The 22,562-nt window shown below is 39.5% G+C and overlaps 1 protein-coding gene across 1 annotated transcript in view; it reads left to right on the plus strand.

The window, feature by feature from the left end:
• DMD (dystrophin) overlaps positions 1-22,562 on the plus strand; it is a 2,123,521-nt gene that overhangs the window by 1,726,281 nt on the left and 374,678 nt on the right. Inside the window, exons 56-57 of the mRNA XM_060138437.1 lie at positions 11,626-11,798; positions 21,380-21,536. Coding sequence (XP_059994420.1) covers positions 11,626-11,798; positions 21,380-21,536 — 330 coding nt within the window. The remainder of the gene's footprint in view (positions 1-11,625; positions 11,799-21,379; positions 21,537-22,562) is intronic.

The following is a 22,562-nucleotide window of genomic DNA, read 5'->3' on the forward strand; positions in this document are numbered from 1 at the left end:
CTAAACAATCACCTCAGTGCAGGGTTGTTTTGTGGTTGTGGCAGGATACTATGAGGATTTTGGGGAGTGAGAGATAGAATAAAGTTGTTGTTCTGCACTTACAACATCTATAATTAAAACAAGCCAGAGGAAATTAGCTACATGGCTCTTATGATTTCTAGTGTATTATCAAAAATAATTGTGGCACTTTGCCATATGTTCTTGCCTTCTTACAGATTGCTGTTGAGATAAGATGAGACTTGACATCAACTAATTGCTTATTTCTAATACACAATCTTGAACTACAGTGTTTCTCTAGAGTAAAAAAAAAGCTCTGTGACAAAGAGATTCAGGAAATAAGAGCTTTTCTAACTTTTAACTCTATACATGACACAGACAAATTGTATAAATAAATATAACCAGATGTGTTGGTTCATGGGAAGATAGTTGCCTATTTTAAGAATAAGAATGTATTCTGTTTGTTTAGAGCCCTTCAAAATGATGAAAGGTATTAGTTCTGAGTTGACTGAGGAGGAATGAATAAGTTAATACCTAGCTGGAGAATAATTCCATTGCCTAGCTATTCTACTCAGAGCATTGCAATATGTTTCTCAATCCAAAGAGCTCACATATGCCTTAATGAGTTAATTATTGTATTGCATTACCTGTAGCCCAAGTCCAAATTCACTTGCTTTCTATCTGAAAGGTAGGGGAGGAATGGGGGGCAGTAAAAAAAAAAGAACATAAATTCAGACAGTTCTGTACTGTAATCCTGCTTCTGCCACATGAGAGCTGTGGGATTTGGACAAGTTACTTCATCTCTCCAAATTATAGTTTCCTCAGTTGGGGGCTGAGAAAGCCTACTTTGTAGAGTTGATGTAAAGGATTTATAAGAGGTGTTAAGTATTAGTTTCCTGCCCCATTTCATCCCTCTACTCCACCCTCACCCCCCACACACACCATCATGGCTCTGCAGTAATAAATGTTGCAGTGTCGAAAAGGCCCATCTGGTCTTTCTCAGATAAGGATAGTTATCTTCAAACAGGCTGATTCCTGCACATAATACATAATACAAAATGGAAAGTACCCTCAACATTTCGTAGGTGGTTGTCTCTATGAATTAAACGTGCAATCTAGAATTTACGTATGAAGACATTTCAAGATGACCATTGGCAATGATCTCCTGAAAGACGTCTCATGTAGGAAATGCTCACCCAGTTATGAGCAATGAAGCAGTATCACAATATCTGAAAAAGTATTGCAACACAGTATGAGTCTTTTAAATGAGTTTTAGATATATTAGTAAAAAAGAAAACTCAGCCTGTCTAAGGACTGATTTGATTTTCTGTCACCAGCATTATGAAGGCATGCCATTCTTTTTTGTACCTCAAATACTAAGCCAGATGAGTACAGACATTAGTTCCCCACTGGGTCCGTGGCATCTTAACTTTAAAAACATCCAGTGCAGTATTATTCTACCTACCCTTTTTCAGTATTTTGTGTCCTTTAAAACGTACTCCTGCATATTTTGGGGATGCCTAATAGGATATGTTTTAGGTAGGAGTGTCCTCGTCCTATGTGCAGCTTCGGTATCAGTGCCTTAGCCTTGTCATTGTACTTTACTTGGCACCAGGAGGTGAGTGTGTGCATATGTGTGTTTGAAACGCAGCATATATAATGTTTGTCTTGCTCCTTATGGAACTTAAAATATACATTTTTATCTTTAAAATGCTTTTGTGAGTCGTTATCACTTGGCTGAATTCTACCTTCCAAAGGTCGAGCAAGAGAAGGATGAAACTGAGTCGCGCATGCAGCTATTTCTGTAATTTATGAGCGCTCCAGGAGCATAGCATCCCTCTTCCTTACGTCCTCTCTGTTTCTGGAGCCACTGCTCTTTTGGTTCATGAATGGCTGGGGCTGCCTGTCAGCCAGACTTCCTGTTTGCGTTCTCTCCCTGCTGCCATTTACCCTGAAAACTGCCCCCTAAATAATCATTTTCAAATCGTTTTTTGACTGTGTCATGCCTGCACTGGAACCTGCAGTGGGATCTTATCATTATAGGATCACATATAATCTCCAGGCTGCTTTCAAATCTCTCAATGTCCGCTCTGTACCCTTTAAACCCAGTTGTTGACCATTCACAGCACCACTACCTCTTAGCTCCTGCCTACGTTTCTGGCTCTCATCCCTGTGCATTTGGTATTCGTTTTCCTTGAAATGGCGTCACGTCTTCTTGGCTATGAAGCTTGGAGTCGTGGAGGAAGGGGAGAGGGGTCCGGAGGGATACAGTTCTAATGAAAGCTCTCAGTAGATCAGGCATTAAGTTAGCGTTTAGATGCTCTACCCACATCACTTCATCTAATCTTTGCCTAAACCTTATAAGGTAGATACTATTAGCCCTGTTTATGGTTGGAAAAACACAGGCTTTGAAGTATTTTATAATTTGTGCCAAATCATAAAACTAGCCACGGGAGGAACTTTAGAATCTTAAGGGATCTTATGACACTAAAGACTGGGCCCTTTCCACTGTGCAATACTTTGTCCCAATCTATGCTAATTACCCCCATCCACTCCAGGCTTTAAGACATACCCATGTCTTTATGTACTCTTTAGTCATGTGGACCTTTGTAACTCTTCCTCAACTGCTTCAAATCAGATTCCCCACGTAGAGTATAAACTCTAAACATAAAACAAACATTAAAAAATCATCCCCCAAACCCTCCCTTCGATCCTTCATCCCCCTTCAGGTGCTATCTTTTTTTTCATCTAAACTCGGTAAACTTTTCAATAGTTCTGTGTGTTCAGTTAACCTCCTTAATTAAGCCTTCTTACTCTTACATCTATTTCTTCCTCTCCTCTGAAACTGTTCATATCAAGGTGACCAGTGACCTTCCTTGTTGCCAAATCCAGTAGACAATGTTCTGTTCTAATGTAACCAATCTCTTTTGACACTGTTGCCTGCTCCTTTCTTTTTGAAACCCTCCCTCCTGTCTTGGTTGCTATGACACCATAATTTCTTAGTTTTTCTCCTACTTCTTTGGCTCCTCCTTTACTGTCTCCTTTGCTAGGTGGTCTACCCCTACCTAATCTCTGAATGTTGGCAGTCCTCAGGACGTGGTCCAAGGGCCCTTTTTCTTCTCTCTCGCTTCTTTCTCCCTAAGTAGGCTTACCCATTCCTATGGTCTTAGTATCAGTAAGCCGAATGATCCCAAATTCTTAAAGTCAGCCCAGACCCCCGCTCTGAGTTTCACATATGTACTTGAAACCTCCACTTGAATGATTCAGTCACTTTAAAGCATGACATGTGACTAGAACACAAAACTGACTTTTCCCACGGCTTTCACCATTTCAGTAAATGACACTACCATCTGTTGTTCAAGTCAAGAATTTGGAGTTACCATTGAGATATCCCTTTCCTTTATTTTCATCATCCAGTCCATTAGTATGTGTAAGAAATCCAACATCCAAATTATATCTCACGTCAGTCCACTTCTCTCCTTCTGCAGTCACCTGAGTCCAGGCCACCTTTATCTCTTGCCTGGATTAGAGGCCCTGGCCTCTAACTGGTCTTTTTGTTTCCTCTCCTGCCTTCGTTAATCTCCACATAGCAATGTAGTGATTCATTTTAAGCCTAAATGATAACATGTCACTACCCAGGTTTAAAAGCTTCTATTGTTTTCCATTGCACTTGAAATAAAATTCAAACTCCTTACCACGGGACTTCTAGGCCCCACGTTATCTGAAGCCTCTCTTACCTCATCTCCAGCCACATTTCTTTCTCGGGAAGTTTTAGCCAAGATCTTTCCTATCACAGAGCTGATGCAAAGGTCTGCCCTCTTACTTGGGAGGACTTCTGTGCCCTTGGGTTTTCCTATAACTGGTGTCTTCTCATCTTTCAAGTCTCAGCTGACACTGAACCTTCTCTCATAGATGTTCCTTGACCACCATAACCGAAGAGCACCCATCACCACCATATGTACACCGTTACTCTTATCGTAGCCCCCCTATTTGTTACCTCCAGAGCATTTTCTTACGTTACTGAATACTTGTTTGTCTGTTTACCATATTTCTCCCCTGTTCATCCTATTTCTCCTTTTATCCTTTTATGCTGTGAACATCAAAAAGGCAGAGGTTTGGGGTTTTATCACCACTGCAGACCTGGGTGCTAATATATTAATTATTAGTGGGAGGGAGGAAGGAAAGAGAAGAAGGGAGGGAGGAGTGAAGGGAGGAATTAAGGCCTGGGACTACACCTTTCTCACAACGTATGTATTCCCACAGCTCCTATTGAAATCTTGGAGTTAAAATAGGTACCTAATGCATGTTTGTGTGATGAATAAGTATGCAGACTCTTTTGCACTGTGACAGAATAAAAAGAAACGAGGAAAAACAAGATGCAGAAGCGAAAAGATACGTTCCTTATCCAACCTAGTATATCTGAAATGAGCTCTTCAATTTTAAAAAAGTAATTTTCAGAATAGCGTAAACAAGAGGGTCAGACAAGCAGAGAAAGCATCACGTGTTACGGGAGTTTGGGATTGCTTAAGGCAGTCTGACAGATGGGATTTTGCTCCGTTTCCTCTGGGGTAATCCACTCTAGGCCGGGCATTTCTAAAGATTAGATTTTGAAATAAAGCTTTGCACCTGGGAATGTACTGAGGCAGGAGAACATATCCCTTCTCTCCACTGTTGTGGTGCTTAAATGTGAGAATTTTTGAACAAGATATGAAAGCAAAGACAACAAACCCTGCAGGATAATAGTCTCTGAGAACCTTAATAACAGCCATTTTTAAAGCAAAGCCTGTGGACTTCTAAATCCATAGCTGCTCGTTTAAGATGCATTGCGATGCAGTGGACCTGAAAACACACTCCTTATCTACCTAGAGCAACCAGGCTCCAAGCCAAACGGCAGTCCTCAAATTAACTCTTGTTTATCTCGGGATGACAACTCTCCTGCTTTTAAAAGAAATGCAATGGCCACATATAGAAGAGAAAAAAGGAGTCACACCCACTGTGAATCTGTATCCAACTGCATTTCCTGTGCGAGTTAGGAACCTCTGGTGGTTAGATTAGAATTCTTATAAAGTCAAGATTGTGGGTCCAGTTCCTTTATATGGGCGCTTCTCAAAAATCCATTAGGAAGGATAATTCTGTTTTGTTTTCCTAGTTTTAATTTCCAATCCATAACAGACTGATACTTTTGTAACACGCAATAAATTACTTTAAAAAATTACAAAAACCAGACACAAAATGCAAGCCCATGCTTTTTATTTTTAGATTGCTATAAACGTTTCTAAAGATTTACTCTCAATTTCTGTTCTCATGATGGACTGTGTGTGTGTGTGTGTGTGTGTGTGTGTGTGTGTGTGTACGTGTACTCCAAAACCTCAAGTATTTAGAGCCAATGTTTAACAAATCATGTTGGGTAACCAAGCTAAGGGAGTTTTACTTTTGATGTTTGTTTTTGTTTTATTTCTGTAAAGCATCAACACCGTTTCAGAATAACTACGTTGGGTAAATTCATCTAAAGAGTTTTACATACACTGCTTTCTTCTTAGAGTTCACTGAACATAAATCTACCTTTTTCTGGCTCGTTCAGGATCATTAACATTACTTATTTTGCTTTGCTTTAAAGTTAGGTGATGCCTTCAAGGGCTAATAATATATGTAGGGCTATTAGTTTTCACACTTGTGTGACCCTGCTCAACTGTGAGTGCCTGCAGCTCCTTTTACACCTTTCTGGTTCTCTGTCAGGTGTCACTTCTTGCTGCTCTCAGTTTAGCCCTTAAGGATTACTTCTCTCCATTTTGGATCTTCTGTTTCTGACCTTTTAAGTTCTTAGAAATCAGAACATCACTTTTCTTTTTTTTTTCCTATTAAGCTTATTTGAATTAGGCAAAAATTACCAGTAAAGAGGAACTAATGACCTTATCATTATTCACATACTAATTGCTTTCAGAAAAGATTAGAGATGGTGTGTCCGTAATGATTAATTTTGTGGGGAGGTTTGGTCACTTTTTCTTCCTGCGTCTTTTTGTTTGTTTTATTGCTTACTCCTCAGTTATATTCAAGATAAGGAGGTTATCTTTTTAAATTTTTATTATTTTATTTTATTTTTTTGTGGTACGCGGGCCTCTCACTGTTGTGGCCTCTCCCGTTGCGGAGCACAGGCTCCGGACGCGCAGGCTCAGCGGCCATGGCTCACGGGCCCAGCCGCTCCGCGGCATGTGGGATCTTCCCGGACCGGGGCACGAACCCGTGTCCCCTGCATCGGCAGGCGGACTCCCAACCACTGCGCCACCAGGGAAGCCCCGAGGTTATCATTTGATGAGTTCTTTTTTAGAGACAAATAATTCCATATACATAGGAAAGAGAATATGTGGAATCTATTATCCCTGATGTTTTGGAATAGTATCATAACCATTTGGATAATAAAAAGAGGTGTGTAGTAGTAACTAATTCTTGGCATCTTCCTTCTTAATTTTTCGTCTTATAAAAGTAAGACTTTCGTAACTTTTCATGTTCCTCCCTGGTTGTCTTACTACTTTCGATCACCATGGACCATTCTACTTGTCAAATGAGATGGTACAAATTTAATCAATAATCTCACCTTTGTCCTTTACTTTTCTTTATAAACTTCTGTTCTCAGTAGCTTCCTGAAAGAAGGTCTTTATCCTACTTAGTTTAAGGACATCGACCATATTCTGCCTGTTTCTTCTCAACAGTCATTATCTTTTCCGATCAGGCCGTGCAGTTCATTGTACCTGCTCGTAATCCAAACTCCTTGCCACGTTTTTGCCATTTCCAGGCTTTTCTCACTTGGAATACCCTCTTCCTCTTCCCTTCACCTTTCTCAATCCTATCCATCCTTCAAGGCTCAAACGAAGTTCCATGACTTTGTTAAGTCTATTTCTATCACTTTTTTCCCACACTGATTCTCTTATAATAGAAATCCTTACATTAGCTATTACTTATTAAAGGCTTATTGTGTTCTAGATGATGTTCAAAGTATTTTACAAAGATTATGCCATGTAATATTCAAAATAACCCAGCAGATAGGTATTATTATTTAATATTTAGTGAAGCCAAGGAGATTAAAGAGTCTAAACTTATGCAGCTAATAAGGGAAAGAGAAGGAAGAGACCAGAATTATGTCTGTTTAACTGCACGTTCCCATTAGTTTTCCCTGGAGGCTGAGAAAGGGGACTTATGACAGAAGTAGGCTAGATGCTCAGAAAAGAAGGAATGGTGAGATCTGAAAATGCTCTCCAGGAAACACAATACTCCCTACTCCTAAAACTGCCTTGTAAGCATATAAGCATACCGCTTGCCTCCCATCTGAGCTTTCTTGATATTCACAGTTGAAATTTGCTCCATAATTATACATAACTCTAGGCTATATGTCTCTTTCTGAGGGGAGGGGCTGCCTATTATTTTGCCATTGGCACCCATTTTCTCAATTATTTTATGCTCTCTCTCTTGTATAGGATATATCTGTCCACTACTTTAGATATGTTTAACAGTCTCCATATTAATAAGACGGTAAAGTTACTCTTTGAGTACTGGAAACAATGTTAGTCTGCCTTGTGCTAGATTTGCTGAAATTTAAGCAGGACTATTATTAATAGGAAACATTTTTTAATTAATAGGAAAAAACTCAGAGGTGATACAGCCTAGTGGGTAAGAGCCCAGTCCCTGGAGTCTGACGGCCTGGGTTTGAAATTTCGCTGTATGGTTTATTAGCTGTGTGACCTTGTGCGTTTTTTTACTGAACCTCTCTGTAATTTCATTCTCTTATGTGTGAAGAGAAGATATTAATAATGCCTGCCCTGGAGAGTTACTGAGAGGATTAAATGAGCTCATGTATATACAGTGCTTTAGAGAAGCGTCTGTTGTGAAGGAAGTCTTATATATGTTGTTGCTGCTGCTGCTGCTTCTGTTGTTATGTAACAAATCCTTTTTCCCTATTCCTTAGGTATGGTTCTTCCTAAAGAATACAATCACAAAAAGAAGAGAAAACTTATATTGATCGTAGCAACTAAGGCTTGAGTGATCTTTTCTCGTTAGGTCAGAAGTGAAATAAAACTACTAAAAAATATCTGTGAAAATTACTTTTTGTCCAGATTGGGTCTCCTCTGAGAACTCGATTCTCCATTCTAACCTCCTGCTTTTCTGGGGCCCCTGAGTCTAAGGTTAATCTTAGGATAAATGCCATCATGGTAATTTATGCAAATGTGAGTGTGCTCCTTCCTAAGTGCCCTGTCAATGTCTCCCTCCCCACCTAGGACTCATGCTGCCTACTTGTACTAAAAAATCTCCACTACAGCAGGCCAGCTTCCTAAAGAAAGCCTTATGGTCCTCACCGATACTCACCTCCCTTTTAGAGCAACCTACCTGAGTCCTGTATCTTGACGGAATCCCTGCCAGCCCGCCAGCCCAAAGGAGCATGGCCAAACTACGTTTATGCTGATATGTCAGGTCATGGCCTCCTGTAATGTTCACATGACTCTTCTAGACAGAGGAGTGAATTACTGCCAGGAGAATTTCTGTTCTGGCAGCGGGGATATTTTGTAGCAGACTTTTTCCAGTGCAAATAAGTGTTTCTCACAGGTGGTCCCACATGTCCAATTGCAAAATGAAAAGTGAAAAGGGTAGTCAGGACTCCATTTTTCATTTTGAACAAATCAATCCACGTGGGTAAAGTTTAATCAAAATCAGTAATGCCGTCTTTCCGTGTGCTTTAACCTCGGTAGCTGTTTCCCCTTGTTAGCAGTAGCCTTGTTCAGCTTCGGTAACTACTGTCTGCTATAGCCAGTGCTTACAGCAGCAAATGGTGTGTGGAGACAGCCTAAGATCTTCTAGAGTCAAAAGAACTGGATCCATTGCCCACATTTAACACTTTTGGCAAGTCAGTTAAACATCTCTGAGCCTCGGTGCTCTCATCTGTAAAACAGAGAAAATATTATGTACTTCACTGGGTAAGGAGTAGGAATAAGTAAAACGATACACGTGTAAGTGCTTTGTAAACTGTAAAGCCCTTTACTATGCATGTGTCCTTTGTTGCTCTACACTACCATCATAAACTAGAGAAGTAATACTGAGTTAAGAGCTACCTTCCTGCCAATGCTAAGACTTCACTTCAGCTACTTCTGAATTTCCAAGGGGAGAAATTTTAATCCGAGGACATATGAGGTTTGGCAGGAAATTGTCAACGTGTAGTTGTTAATATGAATGACTTCAACAAAAAGTGCATACTAGATTTTAGAAAAAGTAAAGGCATAACTGTCTCTTGCCTTCCTCTTAGTTTTCCCACAGTGCTAAGGCTAGACAGATAACCAGTCCTCAGCAAGCACTGGTTTATCAATTTTATATTCTTTTTTTTTCTCGATGATACAACAAAGATGTTTAAATTCAGGGCCATGTAAGTGGCAAAGATGAAAATGAGCAAATTTCATGAATCAACATCCTATTTATGCTTGGGAAGACCTCTCATTTATTCAGCGAAGTATTGATGACTTCACGATACACATAATCTTAAGGAACTATTGATTGAACCTGGGTCTCTGCTATAAATGCAGGACATAAAAATTCAAATGTACTATAATTTATATGCATGCTAATGTAGAAAGCTGATTGTATTAGTCAAAAGATCTTAATTTGTTGACAACAAAAGGTTTGGTCTTAATTCCTTAAGTGTGTACTCTGAGGTCAAGATTTAGGTAGCAAACCACATACAACAAGAAGAAAAGTAAAGTAAAAGAGAGAAGTGGGGGCATTATCTTGATAACTTGGATCTGTTTGGTTTTTATTCCTGAATTATTTAGATCTATTAACCTCAATTTTCTCTTTCACTGAAGAAGTAGCGAATTCAGCAGGGTATGTTTTTCCATGTAGGTACACAAAGATAAATTGGATATATATTTGATGAAGCGCCATTCAGCAAGGAGCCCAATACTGGTTTTCTATCACATCAGCTAGTTTCAGAATCAGGCTATTTCCTTCCAAAACAAGCCTGTTTTTGATGGGATAAAGATAGATGCTCCTCGATATGTTTTAGTGTTTCTATTCTTTCAACTCCAGATGGGGTTTATCCATATTCCCCTCCTGTCTTCCAGTCGAAGGCAATGAGACGGAATTCTCTTTAGAGTCCATCGGTGATACTTTGGCTGCCAGAAATAGTGACAGGAGACATTCATCGTCCATCTCCCTGCATCTAAGAGGCTGCAACTGAAAACACAGGCCACTTCTTCAGACTTCGTAACATGTTATTGCTGCCACTTTTCCTTCCTTACTTTAGAAGAGTAATTTAATTCAATTTTAGAAAGGGGGCGAATTTTCTAGTTTCACAGATCAATCCAGTTGTTCGGAGCTTCAGAATGAATTTTTAAACTTGTTAAACAGAAGCATACAAATCTCTAAAAGCAAGTCAGATAATGTACAAAGCCTCCATTCATTGTGTAGGCAGAAAGGAATGCTGGTACCCGGCAGCTCTCTAAGGAATGTTCCTTTGGCTTTGACCGTTCTGCTGGGAACAAGGAGGGAAACACATATAGAAAATGAATTTATAATGTCTCTGGCTTATAATGGAAAAATGATAAGAAAAGTTGGCTGTTTAATATAAACTATCAGTTGCATATTCCAGGCCTCCTCTCTTTGAGGTCCCTCCCACATCCACAGGCCTGGCTACCATTTAGTGAGGAGTACAAAGTGGCTGTTTATTATTATTGACTGATGAGGCCTGTGGTCTGAAATTCATTCTGTCAACAGAATGTAAGCAAAGTTGGCATTTTAAAGCAGGGCTCTTTCAGTCGCTGGGTTTTCTCGGGATTGCTATGCAACAGGATCAGTGCTGTAGTCCCCGGTTCAAGCTGAAAATGTTACACAGGAAGACATACCATGTAAAGGTCAGATTCTTCTACTATGATAATTTTCTTGATCTGTGTGTATACAAATGAGGTTGAAATCATCACTTCTTATCAAAGTCCTATGGACTTTCCACCTGTTGAGCCTAAAAATGTGATGGTATTTTAAATGGGAAGTCTTGCTAATAAATGTATGGTGCTGTAATAATTGTGTGATGCCGTTTTACCAAGGTGAACTTAATGTGTATTGTCAAGAAGATTCTCTCCTATGATCAAATACCATTAATGTGCTGGTGCTATGGGCCAAGTACAGCCTTGTTTATTAGTCTCTCCATGCTTTTGTGGTCCGAGTCAATTCTACAGATTACTATGTGCTTGGAAAATATGACTTGACCCATAGTGTAATACAATGATTGGCACTGTGGTGCACTTTATCACGGAGTTTTATTTCCTATCACTTCCATGAAATAATGTCTTTTTTCCACGGACTAGAAGACATAAGTTATGAAATTTATAAAGTTACAAATGTATTGTGTTCCGATTCATAATCTCAAGGAATAAATCTATTATTCCTAATTAGATGCCCACTTTCAATCTACATAACGACATAAAGAGATGATACACCAAGAAAAGTGAGTTGGAGGTGTATCTTCTCGTTAGTTGAGCCAATTGAAATCCCTTTTGAGCTAATAGTCTATTTTTTGCAGTTCTCCAAATTCACAGTCACAGCCGGTCTCTTTTGTTCGGTAATTCTGCGTGTGTTCTTCCTCCTGATGCCCTGTAGGACCTCCAAGGAGAAATCGAAGCTCACACAGATATCTATCACAACCTGGATGAAAATGGCCAAAAAATCCTGAGATCCCTGGAAGGTTCTGATGATGCGGTTCTGTTACAAAGACGTTTGGATAACATGAACTTCAGGTGGAGCGAGCTGAGGAAAAAGTCTCTCAACATTAGGTAAGAAAAGATCCGGAACAACAAAAAAAGGCCAGAAATGAATTAAAATGTCAACATGCCCCTCACTTGCCGAGCACAAGGAGCTAATATCTCATATGTTTATGTAAATCCCCCAATTTCAGAATGATGTATTTTATTTTGAATAAATGAATCATTTATTTGCTCAGCATGGAGATGATACTTGAGGGTTCAGATGAGATTAGAATGGTGCTATGTTATAACCACGGGAGACATACTTATTAAGACATTAGAGTGAATTCAAATGAGGAACACAGCTATCCTGATTTCATAGTGTTCTCTCTTGGTTTATCACAGGGTTATTCAAAAAATGATAAAACTAACGTCTGTTTATTATGGAATTCTTTCTTTGGCATTATTCTAAATGCACGTGAGGACCTTCTTTAAATACCCATAATACGTTATAATTAACGTTGTAAAGGAGACCTCGCCATAGCTCCCACAGCCAAGGAGAGATTATAACAACTGCCTGCCTTTTGCTTCCTCTCAGATTGTGTTACCATATACCCTGTAAACTAAGCCTTTAGCTGTTCTGTACACACCTGTTTTGTACTTTGCCCTTTTGTGCGTCGCAACATTCTCTTGAGAAGTTAATGAAGGTGTCTCAGCATTGTTGTAAGGAGGGCAGAGTGAAGCTCTTGCTGTACGTGTTTTGCACTAGTTCAGTGGAGGGGCAGAGAGTAGAGAGCAGAGAGAGGAAGTGAAATGCCCAGGGTCACCTAAGTGGCATGGGAGGTACAGGGAGTGGAAGTCAGGCTTCCTGCTTTCTAATCAGTTGCTTTGCCTAATTCACGTCTCTTTATAAAAAGTACCTTATGTTTTCTTCTGTGTCTAGAGGAGCAGTGGTAGTGGAGGGAGGTAGAAGAGGACTAGTGGAATGCACGCAACACTGGGAGTTGTTACTACCTCTAGGTCGTAAGATTACAGGAGGGAGATGATTTTTCTTCTTCATAGCTCTTCTAAGTTGTCCCAAATTTGGACATAGAGTATCTTGACTTCTATAAATGAGGCAAAAATATAAATGAAATTTCTTCATTTGAAAGCACTCTTGTAGAAATCTGCACGTAATATGACAGAATAATGATGATAGCAACTCACACTTACATAGTGCATCACGTACTGTGCAATGTCATGGGCACTTTAGATTTGTCCACGCATTTAATGCTCTCAGCAACTCTACGAGTTAGATTGTATTATTATCCTCTCTTTGCATTTGAAGAAAGTAACACACGGAGTGGCTAAATAACTACCCCGAGGTCACTTAGTTAGTAAGCGGCAGATCTAAGATCTGAACACAGGGAGTCTGGCTCCAGAGTCTGAGCTTTGAACAGTTGTATTATGCCGTAGAGTATAAAGGAAGAAGGAGAAGGTAAGACCCACCTAACTTTTACACATAAACACGTAATAAGTGAAAGGATGAAACAGAAGAGCAGATTTCTGGGAGGAGGAAAGGATTTATTTTTATTTCTGTGGTTTTCCCCCCGAATTTGCACCCTAGCTTCCGAGACACTCATTTTTATCTCCCTTTTTGATCCATGAATTTTGTATTGATGTGTGGGTGATGAGTTGTGGGCAACAACGGGCGATGGCATTTTCAAAGATAGGGAGGTTCCATTCGCGTTCTACAGCTTCACCTCTCAGAGAGGTGAGTATATGTAACGACACCGGCCACTTTCATAACATCTGTCATTACAAAGGAATGAAACTTGTGAGATGGGAAAGATATCGGTAGATAAAGGAAAGAAAAGAAAGTTATTCTTTTTTTCGGGAGGGAAAAAGAAAGGTGCTATTACTGTTCTGCACATCATTCAGTGCCTTTTCTCTCTTTCATGTGAACTTGATGAAATAAAAGGAGGATTGAAAGCGGCAGACAGCATGTCAGCCAAAATATGGGCTCTTCATTCTCAGCAATTTCCCATAAGCCAGCTACTGCAGTTTAATTCTTGCTGTCATTAAACAAGTAGAAAGCAGTTACCTTAGCTCATCTAAGGTACTTCAAATTCTAGAATTTAAACACTCAGATCAGCGGTTTTGGCTTTTTAGTAGGCCTCTCGAATAATACAGAATGTGTTATCAACACTCACTCATAAAAAGCGAGGAAGTAATTCTTCACATCAAAGCGATTCGGTTTATTTCCTGACGCTTGGTTGAAATAAGGCCATCAGTCAATCCGTACTGAATGGCAGGGTTCAGTTGAGAGAAGCACAGTAGAGGTAGTAATTGGGGATTGTTATGAAATAGGATAGATGAACCCTGGAAGAGTTACGTACCGAACCATCAGTGACACATAAGCTTGCATTGCCCATCTAGTCGGTTCCTCTGTCGCCGTTATTTTGTAGTGAAAAGTCACCACAATTTAAAAAAAACTTCCAAAGTCACCCTGGAGAAACATCCCTGTGTTTACCTTAAACTATGACATATTATACTAAAACATGTCAGTTGTTCATTATTTCATAAGAGATTCTGAAGCCATTTTTATATTTCAAAATATAAAAACATTAGCGCTTAATTTCACAGGTATCCATTTTTTAATGAGAAAAAATTGAGTCTGAACAAAAATGATTCTGAAGTTTCCCTTTGTGTTCCATTGACTCATAAGCGGTATCGTTGTGCTTGCAGATCTAAGTCCACATTATGTCTTGTACCCTCCATTTATTTTCCTTCTGCCCTGTCTTTCTCTTCTTGTGATTGTGGTTCTGATTGATTGATTGATTGAAGTCTTCATCATGTCATTCCATATTGATAGATTTGGCTCTCTTTCTTTACATATTGAGACCATCCATTGCACATTTACAAAAATATTCTTCCTTGGACACTCTTTCTATCACATTATTCCTTTGGTCAAGAACTTTAGTCTTGTTGGTGCCCATATTTCACTCTTTCATTTATTTGTTCATTCAGTAACTATTTACTGAATGTTTACTGTGTACTAGGCACTCTTCCAGGCACGGAGAATACAACAGTGAACAAAACAGTCAAAAGTAAATCGTTGCTCTCATGAAGCTTATATTTAGTCACTAGGATCTAGTGACCCTTCCACTCTCTACCAACTATGCCTAATAAGCCCCTGCTGACCCCTTCCCTCTCTGTCCTTCCTCTGCCTCCCACTTCATTCCTCCCCAAGCAGCAATCTAGTTACTGCTCCAAATGGATTCTCTGAGTCAAGTAAATTCTGCTTTCTAACCCCATTCCTGCTCTCCAGCAATTTTCTCACTGTCCCGTACGAGTACATCCATTTGCCGGTCCTCACACTTGGAACACCATCTCTCCTCTGAGCCTCCAAATTTTGACTCAAATTCCATAATCAAGATTTCGCTTTCTGACCGTTCCTTTACCAGGTCTTCCCTGTACTATTCTCATTTATACTTGATGGCAAGTTCCTTTAAGTATTCATGAGTTGTTTCGTAGGGCTGTGCTTGCTGCCTTCAGCTAAATTAGATACATACAAAACTCCAAGCTATGAATGAGTCAGTGAGGTGGAGTAGAAAGGGTCTTGGACCAACAGTTGAGTGACCTAGCTTCTCCTCTGGCTCTGTTACTACCTAGCATCTGATCTTTAGCCAGTCACTTAACTGCTTCAGACTTGAATTTTCTCTCTCACTGAAATGAGGACGTTTGACCAGACACATGGGTGGTCTCTTCAAGTTCCCTGGCAATTCTACAATTCTGTTATTTTTTATTCTACAATCACTCTTTATAAACCTAGGCAAATTATCAAGATTTTCTACCTTGGTTTTCTTATATTGAAAAGAAGTGATTAAGTTCAAAGATATGGTATAAGAGAAAGTAAATACTGATACAATGTCTTTGAGAGAAAAGAATAGTTTGATTGAAATTGTATCTCATAATTTAGTTCAAGGAAAGTAGATGCCATCTGTTCGACATGCGTTATCACACTGCATTTTGACCAAGAGGTATAAGAAAGAGAAGTAAATACTCAGTGATAGCTGAGTGCCGTCCAACAAAAGATTAACCGCTTTAAGTGGGAGAAAAATAAGAGTGAAAATTTCCTACTTACGTGTATACGTACAAATACACACGTGCGCGCACACACACACAGAATCGCTGATGACATTATGCAACATCAGGATGGTGATCAGTCATATAAAGTGTTTCTCATTCTAAAATATTCTATATCTACAAAACTTGCATTTTTAATTTTGAAAATATGAATAATTGGAGAAGTGATCAAGTGCATAAGAAACGTGTATGAAGATTTCAGTTTAATCTGCCACCAGATTATATTTTCCAGATTATTGTATATATTATTAACTGTGAGAATCACATATGATGTCCACATAGTTTCAGCAAAACTTACATTCTGTGAGATTGTTATACTTGGGGGAAAAACGTGTAGATATTATATAAAGATAATCCCTTTCATGAAATTTTGAACATTAATTTGAGACGTGAGGACATGGACATTATATAGTCCACAGCAGCAATAAATCTCTTAGAAAGTACTTGGTATTAGAAATTAGAATAATTAGAGGTCTTGCTCTAATGGAGGACAAAGAAAGAGCAAAAGAAAACAAAGTCTTTTTACCTTTCAGTGAGAGAAAAATGCTACTTGGATGTTGAGTATCTCCAACCTTCCTTTTCTTTTTTTTTTTTTTTTTTCTTTTTTGCGGTACGCGGGCCTCTCCCGTTGCGGAGCACAGGCTCCGGACGCACAGGCTCAGCGGCCATGGCTCACGGGCCCAGCCGCTCCACGGCATGTGGGATCCTCCCAGACCGGGGCACGAACCTGTGTCCCCCGCATCGGCAGGCGGACTCTCAACCACTGTGCCACCAGGAAAGCCCACAACCTTCCTTTTCTTACTCTTGGGATGTTAATTATGTTTGAAAGTTGGAGTTCCTGGCCCATCTGGAAAAAAAGTGTTTACTTCTCTTTGGGCTTAATTCTCTTTCTTTAAAGCCCCATAGCTCCCATTTTATTTCTGCGGTTCCTTATTATTTCTGCTTTCTTAACCTTTTCTTTCTGTATGCTTACATGCTATCTTTTTACACAAGGGTACCAAAGATATAGAGGGATATATTGTTAGTTTTATAAAGGAAGTCAAAGTGAAAAATGACTTCAATATAACACATTTTGCTTTAAGAATAGATGCCTTTCAGAGTAAAGTTTTATTAAGGGTTTCAAACTAGGCATCGACTGAATCATACTTGAGGTATCGGTGTCTGGAGAAATAACATTCACTTTAGCAGCCCTATAATTCTTAGAGTCCTGACAGTGAAGAGTTTCTTAAAGCCCAAACTATATATCCCAACACACCTAAAGGTTCTGCATTTTACCTAAACCTTACAAATTGTAGAAATTATCTGCTTATTAAAGATCGCTACTTCCGTTGTTAAAAGCTAGTAACCCCTAAGCTCTTGTCTTCACTAATAAAGATTAATAGAAAATGGATAGAGGCTAAGTGTGTAGCTTCAAACCTCCTCTTTTATTCTCTGTTGAGTAGGTAGTGGTAAATAGAGTGTATCTGCCAATTAGCAGGAAGCCTTTTTGCTTAGGGATCCGAAACATTTGGTGAAAACCGTGAAGGTTAAGGATTTCCTCCTATAAGGGAGGTTTGTAGTTTCCATTTCCCATATCTAAATATGACAGCTCAAGTTATGTGCCTCAGCAGGTGTCTTTATACCTTTGTATCTCAGTTCCCACATTTGCAAAAAAGGGAGTTGAGTAATCTCTAAAGTTCCTTAAAACCAGGGGGAAAAAGTCATTACAAATACAAAGAAACATTTTCAGGAAAAATCCCAAATACAAACATAGGTTAATCATTTAGAAATATTTGGTATACAATCTTGAAAATAAAAATAGAGCAGTTGCTTCCAACAAATGCACTAGAAACGTGTCTCGAATACACTTCCCAAGCTTAGCATGGCCAGAGAAAATGTTCTCTGAGCTCAGAGCATTTCATTACATCTAGATCTCCTTCAAAATCATGTCACTGACAAATAGCACCTTTGCCCTGTGGAGACTGACAAGTAATGTTTAGGGCACATAGGGAACACTTCAAGAAATTCTTCCTCAGAGAATGGTCCTGGAGCTCACCTGCTGAGTTGTAAAGATTCTTCTTGTTCAAATTACAGGAATTCTGTATCTGTGAATCTGTTTCTGTTTCGCGTGTCCTTTTTTTTTTTTTTTTTTTTTTTTTTGCGGTACGCGGGCCTCTCACCGCTGTGGCCTCTCCCGTTGCGGAGCACAGGCTCCGGACGCGCAGGCTCACGGGCCCAGCCGCTCCGCGGCATGTGGGATCTTCCCGGACTGGGGCACGAACCCGTGTCCCCTGCATCGGCAGGCGGACTCTCAGCCACTGCGCCACCAGGGAAGCCCTGCATATACTTTCATTTGTATTATTTTTTAGATTCTAAACTTGTGGTTACCAAAGGGGAGAGGGAAGAGAGGAGGGACAAATTAAGGGTATGGGATTAACAGATACAAACTATTATGTATAAAATAGACAATCAGCACAGATATATTGTATAGCATGGGAAATTATAACCATTATCTTGTAATAACTTATAATGGAGTATAATCTGCAAAAATACCAACAAAAATAACAAATCACTATGCTGTACACATGAAACTAATATAATATTGTAAATCAACTATACTTCAATAAGAATTTTTTTTTAAGTACTGAAACTCTGGGCATGGAACCTAGGAGTCTGTACTTTAAGCAGGCTGCTCAAATGTTTCTTATGCACACTAAAGTTTGAGAACCATGGCTTTAGATTGGATATCTTTGTGTTGTTTTAAATCAGGAGCCGTTATCTGAGTTTCTCCTCTCCAACCCCTACCCAGTGTTCTCTGTCTCTTATAAGCTTTTTGTATAAGTTTTTGTCCTCGTATCACATCTTTGCTTTCACTCTCAGGCTTTAGCAAGGAAAAGAAAGTCATTTGATATGTACTTAAGGTGATCAAACATTCAGAAAAGTGACTTAACTCCATGCCTTAGGGATGAATAAGGAAGGCCCCCTCATCCCGGTATTTGAGAGCTTTTTGTCACTCGTGATCCCAGGTCCTTCTTCTGTTCCTCTGTTAACTCTCTTGACTGTCCTGTGTCCCTAGCTCTTCACAGCTTCCCTATCTCACGCTATGGAGTTTCTCTTAGATCCTTTAGAATTGAATTCCCTGGGTCTCAGCTCTCTTTTTTTTGTTGTTTTTTTTTTCTCTCCTAGGGGACACAAAGGGTTTCATCGGCACGCTAATAATTTAGTCAGGGCCATTTAACTGGACGGGGGTGGGGGGGGTGGGTTGTAGCACCGCCTTATGTGAATGAAGCAGCAGCTGGAGGCCTCACCTTAGGCCGCCTGCCCTTTGGCATATCAATCCTGTAGACCTGTCCACCACAGGGATGCGTTATTTCCCTTACCGGACAGATGGAGGCCAGGCATTAGACATCTTTATATCCTCCTTTACCTTCCCCCCTCCCTACCCCCGATGCCTGATTGGGACTGAGAGGGACTCAATAAATATTTATTTAATCAGTGGCTCATCTACAACGTGCTGCCTTTCCATGGCTGTACTGTGCCTCTCTCTACCTTTCAAAATGTCCTGTATAACAGCCCCTTTCACCCTCAAGGGGACCAAGCTGCAAATTCCAGATACCCAAGGGAATCCCCGTAACCAGTAGTCATTACATGTCATTAAACAGCTAAAATCTTGCATAGGGAGTTCTCGCTGAGGCTTTTCCTGGAAAAGTGAAATAGGAGGAGAGAACAGAAACATAAAAGAACTGACCTCTGCACCATATGCAGTCTGCACTATTATATTTAATTCATGATATTTATGATGCTTCATGATTCATTTCTTAGATAAAAATGTCCTTAGAGTCTTGAACAATTTAATTTCCCTGATGGAAATACCTTCAGTTTTTCTGAATGTAATGTTTATATGGCTCACAATGGAGAATTCTGACAATTTGGAAAAGTATAAAGATGAAGGAATAAATCACCTGTAAATCCACCTTTGAGGGATAAACTGGTTGTCGTTTCAGAATTTTTTCATGCATAGTCCAGCATGTGCACACACACAAACATTTTGGAAAAATAGATTATGTACGTTTTTGTAACCTACTTTGTCCCTCAGTGACTGACAGGATGATCTTGTCCATGTCCGTGAACATTTGCCTGTGTCATCACATTGAACACTGTGTAGGATTCACAGGATTTGAACAATGCATTGTATGAGTTCACCACTGTGTATGTAACCAGTTTCCTAGTACTGAATGTTTAAGTTGTTTCAACTTTGTATCAATCATAAGTACGCTGTAAGTAGCAGTTTTCTACCTGTATCTTGGCATGCTTTCCCAGTTGCTTTCTTAGTATAAGTTCCTTGAATTTAAGCTTGTGGGTCATTATATTTGCACATTTTAAAGACATTTATGTATCATCAAATTATCCTTCAGAAAGTTTAAAATAGTTTAATTTCAGCACCCAGGTACTATTTGGTGATTCTATTTGAGTAAGGCCAGCAGGAGAATTGTATTTGAAATGTCAGGCTGAGGTAACAAATGGCAAAGGGAAATGTTGTTCTACCTGGTTGCTTTACATTTCAATCTCTGCAGCATTCGAGTTTATATTATACTTATAGGCAGCATTAATTTTTATGAATTAATTAATAATTGCTGATAAGATGGAAGTAATGCAGCATAATTCTTGATTTACCTGAGGATAGAGCTTTGCTAACGTTCCGCGTTTCTTTGTTTTCTGGATGATGGTTTATTTTCTTCATTTAGCTTCTCATCCTCAAGTGAAATGTGGATTTTATAACACAGATCATTCATTTGTATATTCTTAAATGCCTTCTATGGATTAACGTGTTCTAAATGCAGTTGATGGTAAAGCACTCAGCCTCTTGCCTAAATTATTCACGTTTGGGGGGAGGCTTTCAGGCAAATGTCTGATTTTACTTTTCCACGTGAGTTGTTGTCTCAGTACATTTTACACAAAGGAAACAAAGCGGAAAATGTTGGAACTTGGTGAAAACAAATCCCAGGTGCACACGAATAAAGAAGGGTAGAGAAGGAGGAGAAGCATATGGGAAGAGGAGCAGAAAGGAACAGATGCCAGATGGAAGGAGTCAATGGAAGAGGCTGCCTAGGGTGTAGAAATGGAAAAGTCAAAATGTGGGGAGAGACCTTTCCATTTCTCAAAGCAGAAAGAATTCCGGTACTAGCATGAGTCACACGAAAACTGAGTGGTTTATTTTAGTCACTGGGTCCAGGTTCTTCTACCAGAAACATTAAGAATCATTGATTGCAACACTACAGGAAAGCAGTCCATTCCAGTGTATATTTCATGCCAAAAGTCTCAGAATTCTGCATGTGGAAATAAACATATAACTAAACACTGTCTTCCCTCCATGTTGCCATCAAAATACCCACATTTTGTTGCTCTCAAAAGCAGGTAGCTGGATTTTTCTTGAGGACTGCTATGTAGTCCCCAGTACGTTTACACACTGTGGAAGTAACCAACCAATGTACCTTCAGTGGGATTGTTAGAACCATCAGTTATCTTTCTAGATATTCTGACAGTTTGCTCCTGTTATTTTTCAGGTCCCATCTGGAAGCCAGTTCTGACCAGTGGAAGCGTCTGCACCTTTCTCTTCAGGAACTTCTGGTGTGGCTACAACTGAAAGATGATGAGTTAAGCCGGCAGGCACCTATTGGAGGCGATGTCCCGGCAGTTCAGAAGCAGAACGATGTACACAGGGTAGGATATTTTTAAGCATAGTGATTTGCACATAGTAAGCATTCAATGACTGTTTTAAAATTAGCTTTGATTGAAACTAGGTTGAAAAAGGAAAAGAAATCGAGTGGAAGAGAAATCTTTGTTTACTCCTCTAGTCCAAGGGTCAATTAGAGATAATCCAAGCCATTATATTGTAAATGTCAAAAGCATCTGCATTAATAATATCATTTAAGATTTGTCCATGTCTTTTGGCGATATTTAAAAATGTCATTTTGGAAAATATTAAACGTATGCTAAAGTGACATAATTCTATAATAAACACCTGGGTACCCATCAAGACCAAGTTATCAATTCATGGCCAGTCTTACTTCTTCTATACCTCTACTTTGTCCTGCATTATCTAAAAGCAAATCTCAGGCACGGATCATTGAATTCATGAATATTTGATAAAGTGTCTCTGAAAGATAAGAATTTGCTCTTTAAAGGTAAACACGTTGTTACTATAATACATTTTAAAAAATTTATTTATTTTATCTTTGGCTGCGTTGGGTCTTCGTTGCTGTGCGCGGGCTTTCTCTAGTTGCGGCAAGCGGGGACTACTGTACTCTTCGTTACGGTGCGCGGGCTTCTCATTGCGGTGGCTTCTCTTGTCGTGGAGCATGGGCTCTAGGCGTTCAGGCTTCAGTAGTTGCAGCTCGTGGGCTCTAAGGCACAGGCTCAGTAGTTGTGGCACACGGGCTTAGTCGCTCCGCGGCATGTGGGATCTTCCCGGACCAGGGCTCGAACCCGTTTCCCCTGAATTGGCAGGTGGATTCTTAACCACTGCGCCACCAGGGAAGCCCTATAATACTTTTTAAATGTCAATAATTTCATCATGACAAATACCAAGGCAGTGTTCAAATTTCCATTTCTCATATACATGTCTTAAATGTTTCAACAGGTTTTTGGGGTTTTAGTTTTTTGGTTTAGATAAGAATTGAAATAAGGTCCAGACATTGTGCTTGGCTAATTTGTCTTTTAAATCCCCCCCCACTTTTTTTTTCACTT

The sequence above is a fragment of the Lagenorhynchus albirostris genome, chromosome X (genome assembly GCF_949774975.1).
Source record: "Lagenorhynchus albirostris chromosome X, mLagAlb1.1, whole genome shotgun sequence".
In the NCBI taxonomy this organism is placed as follows: Eukaryota; Metazoa; Chordata; class Mammalia; order Artiodactyla; family Delphinidae; genus Lagenorhynchus; species Lagenorhynchus albirostris.